Source organism: Propithecus coquereli, unplaced genomic scaffold, assembly GCF_000956105.1.
Source record: "Propithecus coquereli isolate 6110/MARCELLA unplaced genomic scaffold, Pcoq_1.0 Scaffold322, whole genome shotgun sequence".
Classification (NCBI taxonomy): domain Eukaryota; kingdom Metazoa; phylum Chordata; class Mammalia; order Primates; family Indriidae; genus Propithecus; species Propithecus coquereli.
The window spans coordinates 322,429-330,477 of NW_012148864.1; the positions used below are offsets into that span (position 1 = coordinate 322,429).

The following is an 8,049-nucleotide window of genomic DNA, read 5'->3' on the forward strand; positions in this document are numbered from 1 at the left end:
AAATAAATTTAATCTCATGAATTTGGGGTTTTAAAAATTACATGCGACAATATAAATTGTAGTTTGATTACTCCTGAATCTTTCCAAATAATGAATGAACTAAATGAATTGAGTTCTCTGATTTTACTGAGTATCTCCTCACAGGAGGATTCTGGAGCTCCCAGCAAAAAGTTTAACCAGTTTAGAGTTTTCTTCTTGCTTTTCAGAGTCCCAGGCTAGATCATATTTGTTCAGGTGGAAGCATATTTGATATACAGAGTTGACTGAAGGGAAATTTTTATGGTAATTTCTATGTGTCACCTACAGACCTGCCAAGAGATGGGTTTTACTTTATATTTAGGAGGGTTTTTTTTTCTTTGCCACCTTGTTAACTCTTGTGTAATATTCATGAGAAAGAATAACGTCCAGATGGAGATGGTACCTGCAGATGTTAATCTGGATGGACTCAGATCAACTCTAATTTGTTTCGGTTCATAGATTGTTACATTTGTTCTGTGCGTTTCAGAAAGTTTCTTAACTCTTACAGTTCTTTCTGTCTTAGTAACAGCAACAAGTGGGAATGGAGACTTTGGTGACTGGAGTGCCTTCAACCAAGCCCCGTCTGGCCCTGTTGCTTCCAGTGGCGAGCTTTTTGGCAGTGCCTCACAGCCAGCTGTAGAACTTGTTAGTGGCTCACAACCAGCTTTAGGCCCATCTCCAGCTGCCTCAAATTCTTCAGACCTGTTTGATCTTATGGGCTCATCCCAGGCAACCATGACATCTTCCCAGAGTATGAATTTCTCTATGATGAGCACTAATGCTGTAGGGCTTGGTTTGCCCCTGTCAAGATCACAGGTAAGTTGTCTGCTTCCCTTGGAAATTGTGGTTCATAATGTTTGAGGTGCCTTAACTCATCTAATGATAGACTAGCATAAAATAGAAAGTAAGCAAACCACGCGTGTCCCACTTCAGCACATTGCCTTTACTTACACTCTTTCCCCTAGTGTAGTCATTTGATTTCTAGAGGGCAAGGCCTTCTCGCCCATCTTCTAGTCACTGTAAAGCCAAGCATGGTGCCTTACACAGAGGAGGGACATGCTAAAAATTTATTGAATTATAACAAATTGGTATTTAATAGTTTTTAAAATTGTTTTTTAAGAAAAAGAAATAGAGAAATTGCTTCACCCATGTTAACCATTCACTCTGTAAAGTTTCTGGTCATGTCCTTAAAGAAGTATCACTCGTTGGTAGTCAGGAGTCATTGCTGATATAGAAAATCATTCTTTCAAATGGTAACTGTTCCTCCCCTTTCTGGGTCTACTCTATATTATATAGACTCTTCGTCCAACTCTCATTTTCATAAAGGAAAACAACTAAAATGGGAGTTTCTTCATTCACTTTTTTATAGTTAAGTCCAAATTACCTAATATAGAATTTGAACAAGTTCAGGTTTGGAAAATATATGTCTGAGTTGTACTAGGAACTTGCTATTTTTGACTCAGGCTATTGAGAATATTTATTGATGATGCTAATTACTCATTTTAATATGTAGATTCTCCTCTCTGAGGTGTTAGGATGAAGGAAGAGAAGAAAGAAGCAGAAAGGTGACTGCTTTGTATAACAGAAATTAGGCCTAACATACAATTTAAGATTTATAAAGTCATTCTACTTTATTTGTGATCTTAACTGTAAATATTGTGTTTCTTTGCATTGCTACATTTGTACTTATTCTTCCTGTTCCTATTCCTTTTTTCTTTCCTTTTCACAGTTATTCTTAGTAACCACCGGGAACCTCTGTTTCTTTCTCCTGAATTTCTTTTTTCTCTTTAATTGGTCCATCATGTTCTTCTAGTGTTGCTCACTTTAGGCAGCAGTGTGCACAGAGCAGGGAAATGTCAATCAGAATATGTGTAATATAATCTGCTATTTGATGGTTTGGCCTTTTTATAACATGAGAAGTCATATCCCAAATTTTGTTTTGTAAGAATAAATTTCCACTTGTATTATCTCCTTAAAGCTGTACTAACATGATGGTGGTAGTTGCCCTGGGCATTTGCTAGGGGTAGTGGCTTCTAGACTTTGGGTGGCGGGAGAATAACTGTTAGTGTAGATATGTTGTTGGTTTTTTCCACCTCGAACCTAATAGGAACTGTAGAGGAACCTCTCTGGGAAGTTTATGATTCAGAGTATAAAAGACTTTTGCACAGAACTAGCATAGAACATTTATGGTTCTTTTTGGTTTCAGAAGTTCATTACTATGGTTAAATTGCCATCTGATAAATCTTTATAGAACAGATGCTTAATTTTTAGAGCATTTTTCTATTTTTCAGCCTTTGCAAAATGTTAGCACAGTGCTGCAGAAGCCTAATCCTCTCTATAATCAGAATACAGATATGGTCCAGAAATCAGTCAGCAAAACCCTGCCCTCTACTTGGTCCGACCCCAGTGTAAACATCAGCCTAGACAACTTACTACCTGGTATGCAACCTTCCAAACCCCAGCAGCCATCGCTCAATACGATGATTCAGCAACAGAGTAAGTTACCTCAAGACATCTCACTTTTTTGTGTGCTTGTAATCTTTTGCCCTGATGCCAGGACTGCTACAGGCTATGAGATAAAATACGTGACATGAACTATAGCTAACAGTTAACTAAAATCTTTTCACATAATACTCACTTCATATCCCTTCTGGCACATTGAATTACTTTATTTTACCCTTGGCATGATAACATTTATTGTATTATGGTGAGTCTTGGGGGCCTGATTACTAAAATAAAAATATTTGCTATATAAATTTTTTAAATATAGGCAAATATGAAGAAACAAAAATCATCTGAATTCCACAGGCTAGGGGTAATTAATAGATATTTATTTCAGTCTTTTCTAAGCACATTTTTAATACTTGGGATCATTCTGTCTCTATTGTTTTGTTTCTTGCTGCTCTCATTTAACATTAAATTATGAGGCCAGGTGAGGTGGCTCACTCCTGTATCCTAGCACTTTGGGAGGCTGAGGTGGGAGGATTGCTTGAGGTCAGAAGGTTGAGACCAGCCTGAGCAAGAGTGAGACCCCATCTCTACTACAAATAGAAAAAATTAGCTGGACATGGTGGCATGCACCTGTAGTCCCAGCTACTTGGGGGACTGAGGCAGAAGGATCACTTGAGCTCAAGACTTTGAGGTTGTGGTGAGCTGGATTGTGCCACTGCACTCTAGCCCAGGCGACAAAGTGAGACTTTGTCTCAGGAAAAAGAAAAGAAAAAAACATTAAATTATGATAATTTTTCCTGTGTTGCATATTCTTAGGAAAAAATGATTTTTAGATCTTCATAGTTATCAATTAAATCAGTGTGTAATTCCTCTTGCCAGTTATTTAAATTGTTTTCAGCCTATTGTTCTTATAAATAACTTCAGGATTTTGTATAAACCTTTGTACTTAAATTTTTTTTCTTAATGTAATGTTCTAAAAACAGAGTGAGTCAAAAGGTATAAACTTTTTAAAGGTTTTGATACACATTAGCTCATGAAAACTTGTTAGGTAGGCTTTAACAATAGAATTTTTAAGAATATTTTAAACTGGCTCATGTTTTTCCCCAGCCCACTCCTACTGCTTCTACATCTCTGGAAAACCAGGGCCAAGAGCCACTGAATGTTTCCCAAGAGTAACCAGTGCAAATTAATTGACTTCTCTTATAAAATCACTGTAAAGGAATTTTGCTGGGGCTAAAGGTATTGATGGTCAGGAAGATTATATTAGTTTTCTGCTCTATGAATCTAAGAATTCATTGTGGTAAAGTTGTCTGTTTTCTTCTGGTAGATATGCAACAGCCTGTGAATATGATGACTCAAAGTTTCGGTGCCGTGAACCTCAGTTCTCCATCAAACATGCTTCCTGTCCGGCCCCAAACTAACACTTTGATGGGGGGACCTATGCCTATGAGCATGCCCAGTGTGATGACTGGCACCATGGGAATGGCCCCTCTTGGAAATACTCCGATGATGAACCAGAGCATGATGGGCATGAACATGAACATAGGGATGTCAGCTGCTGGGATGGGCTTAACAGGCACGATGGGAATGGGCATGCCCAACATAGCCATGACTTCTGGAACTGTGCAACCCAAGCAAGATGCCTTTGCAAATTTCGCCAACTTTAGCAAATAAGAGATTGTAAAGAAGCAGATTGAATGAAGAATTTTTAGCTGTGCAGATAGGTGATGTTGGGATGGAAAATGCTAATCAGCTCCCCTTTATCAATTAATTAAAATAAACCTCCATAAAGAACCAAAAAGGCTGTTTTATAAAAGTGAAATATCTAGTATTTTAGAAGGCCAGGCAAGAGCGCTTCAGATGAGGCAGTCAGAATCATTTTTTCCAGTGAGAATAAACCACAATGGGGTGGTGAGACCACTGAAAGCCTTTATAAATTGAAGAACCCATTTAATATCATAATTTGTGGGAAAACTGAAATAGGGCTGAATAAATGTGTTTGAATCTCTAATTTTATACTTTCTTTTCCTGAGGAACTTGATTTTTCTGTCCCTGAATCGCCTTGTCATAATTGGGTCTGTTCCTTTTACTACCACTCTGAGTCCATATATGAAATCATTAAAGTTGGATGATCAGTTTTTTATAAAAATATATATTTTTGTCCAAAAATGGCATACATATGTGATTATGGCTAAATCAAAGGTAACTGGAATGTATATATACTTTTGCTAATGTTCCAGCAACACTGCTATTATACTATCCAAATTTTTATTGTAACAATTGGTGATAGCTATGGGACTTTCCCCATGTCTTCTGCTATAATTATCCTGTGCAAAACTAGGAAAAAATATTTTTTTCAGGACTGCTCTATGGTTTCCTTTAAAAGAAAAAAAACCTCCAGTATTTTTGTTTGTTTTCAGCAGTCATCATTTACAGTTTGCAGTGATTAACTTGGCAAGGCTTTCCTTCCGTGTTTATCCCTGTAGCCATCATTTAAGTCAGGAACAGTCAAAAAAGAAAAATATTTATTTTATTATTATTTCTTTTTTTGGTGTCTGAAAAGGTAAAAATCCATTAAAACCTTAAGTTAAATATAAATGCTAGAACTCAGTGTTCACTTTTAGATTTTATACAGTATTTGTTTTGTTTTGGTTTTGAGTGTATATAATGTGGCATTAGCAACATGGTTCCAATAGAGAGGAGTTAAATATATATTATTAAAGGAGACCTGTAGCAGTCAAAGATTTTATTGATTTAATGACAAATAAAGGAAATTAATTAAAATGTTTTCGTTTTTCTGCTGTAATTCTGCATTAAGCTCACATGAAAATCATGATTCTAGAGTTTGGAATGCAAAATTGTCTCACCCTCAAGCTGGGAATATTTTTCAAAATAAATATTATAATATAGATATCAAATTATCACCTCCCCACTTTATGTTGAAAATTTTTTTATTAAATTGATAAAACTTTGTTTCCATTGTATTCATAATGTTCTGTTATACATAACATTAAAATGTTCATTAAAATGAATGTTGAGCTGCTTTTTCTTTCATTCTGTTAGACATTTGAGACCATTTGGGGGAAAAATAATTATGATTTGGGCAAAGTAATTTTTATAAATAATTTAAAATTATTTAATGACTTCTCTATTCTTTCCTATCGTACTCTACTGTTAGAAATTAAAAATGAAGCAGCAAAGATAACCTGACCTGCTCCATTCTTGCTAATGTTCCATCTACAACATTTCTAATTAGGCAGAAATTCATGTACTTCAGCTAAGTGGTAATGAAAAGTGATTCATTTGCTGAATAAGAGATGAGAGGGAATGTAATTAGCTGACTGCGGTTTTTAATCTTTCAACAATTCAATGTGTTTAAATTAGTTTCAAAGAATAGGAGCTTTCAAGTGTTGTTACTTCAGAACAATCAAACTAACCTCCGGTGGCAGCAGAGTAGAATATCTTTCTTGATATTTAAAACCTGTAATCTTAAATAAATTTTTTCTTTAAATTAAGGATATCTCCACCTTCTCATATATATATATATGGTTCTTCGAGGAAGTAAATATTTTGTATCTAAACTTGTGTTTAAATTTTTTTTCTAGGAAGATTTATCTCTAAAGCATTTTCTGCATCATGCTGCCTTTCTACATTGTATCTCCTTTTTTATTGAACCTCAACATACAGTTCGTTACCAGTATTTTTTGTTTCTGAGCCCATGAAAGAGAAAAACAGTGGCTTCACTGAAGGTCTGTCCAATTTCATGATTTGTCACTAAAGGAATTACTAAGTGTTAACCTCGAAGAAAGGCATGAATACCACAAAATCGTTTGGAGCTGACAAGAAGATACTCTGTTTGGTTCCCTTCTACCTGTCCTCTACCCTTTCCCGTTTTAAACCACAGCCTTTCTGTTTGTATCTATTTTTTATCCTGTCCAATATTGTGAGGGAAAAGTTACTGTTCTAGCGATTCATGTCTGGTGAGTGAGCCTACACAGCCACTGCAGATTCATTTTTGTTTCCCTCTCTAGATTTTCTTCTTTTTACTTTTCTGGTATCTTTAAGCACCATAAATGTACACACTGTTCTTGTAGAGTACTTTGGTTAGATGTTTGCTTTTTTGTTTAAAATAAATTGCCTGAATGATGATATCCATAATACAATTGGTTTTGGGGTAGTCACTGCATTGGGGCCTATAGTGTTTGTGTATATATATTTGTAGATGTATATAGCCATTAATATGTGGAGGGAAGGGTTAATACTTTTTTTCTTCTCATATATTTATGAAACAGTAGTTTTACTTCTTAGGTGAATTAGAGATTTACCTTCTTTCTGAACTTCATCTTATCTCATGAAGTCATGCATCATGGTATAGTTGTCTAGCTGAGATATTAGGAAATAAAACTGAATCTGTGCTGAGCATGGAACACACCTTATGTTAAGTGGATTTCTGATAAAAACTGGCCATGTTGTTTCAGCTCTCCCAGGAGGCAGCATTGCATTGTAGAAAGAACAAGTGCTTGAAAGCAGAGAGATGAAATACCCTTTCACTCACTCGCTGTGTGACCTTGATCCATTTCCCTGATCTCTCTGGGCCCTAATATATTTTTTCTAAAATGAACTTGTCTTGAAATGTTGGATAATTAAATAAAATAATGAGTGAGATCCACTAGCACTGACACATGTGCTTTTAATGAGTGAGATCCACTAGCACTGACACATGTGCTTGCTCTAAATGTTTCTCTGCCTCCCTTTTCGATGTAAATGCCTACATGGCAACAATTTTCTTTGTGCCCGTCACTGTGCTGAACACTTAATGTGAATATCGTCTAATTTACACAACAAATTCAAGTACATATTCCTGTTTTATTCCTAAAAGCAAAGTATAGTTAAGAAGCCTGAGAGACGATTCCATTAAGTTAGTTTCTAATTGAGGACTTTACTATCTGCATGAATTTAACTCAGCTTGCTTTTTTTTTTAACTGTCAAGGAAATTGTAAATGAATTGTTTTGTGAATGTATTGACTCACTCCTACTTACCACATTAGTGCAGACGTGAGGGGGAGAGCTAGTAAAGTGAGCTCTTGCTGTAGCATTTGCCACACAAGTAACTCTCATTAGAATGTTCTCAGCTTTTTCAAGCTGTGCAGATCGCCATTTTTTCATTGATTGACTTCTTGCAGTTTCGTTGACTAAGATTTTGCTATTCTTCTAATACCCAGTTAAGCAATCAGATATAAAGACTTAAAAAAAAAAAAATCCATGAAAGGGGATTTTTTGTTTACTTTGAACTCAGTAGGACCTTGATTCTTACGTGCCTGCCTTCTTTACTAATGGCAGCCTTGCTAATACTTGTTTCCTCGCAGACCTGAGCAGCTCTCGGACCCTTCTACACTGGCCTTGCTTACCCCAGTGAGGGGGAATCAGCGCTTGGCTCATTCAGTCCTTAGCTTCCCGGGGACTTGGGAGGGATTTGAAGTCCTGATGGGCCAAAACAGCTTTCATTTCCGACTCTTTTTAAAAAGTCATTTTAAATAACTGAGTTCTGAACTATGAAATCCTACTTTTCCTTTCCATTTG

General features: G+C 36.0%; 1 protein-coding gene across 1 annotated transcript in view; it reads left to right on the forward strand.

The window, feature by feature from the left end:
* CLINT1 (clathrin interactor 1) overlaps positions 1-5,512 on the forward strand; it is a 67,521-nt gene extending 62,009 nt beyond the window's left edge. Inside the window, exons 9-11 of the mRNA XM_012650376.1 lie at positions 542-834; positions 2,310-2,514; positions 3,797-5,512. Of these exons, the coding sequence (XP_012505830.1) occupies positions 542-834; positions 2,310-2,514; positions 3,797-4,143 (845 nt within the window). The 3' untranslated portion in view covers positions 4,144-5,512. The remainder of the gene's footprint in view (positions 1-541; positions 835-2,309; positions 2,515-3,796) is intronic.
* Positions 5,513-8,049: the final 2,537 nt, after the last annotated feature.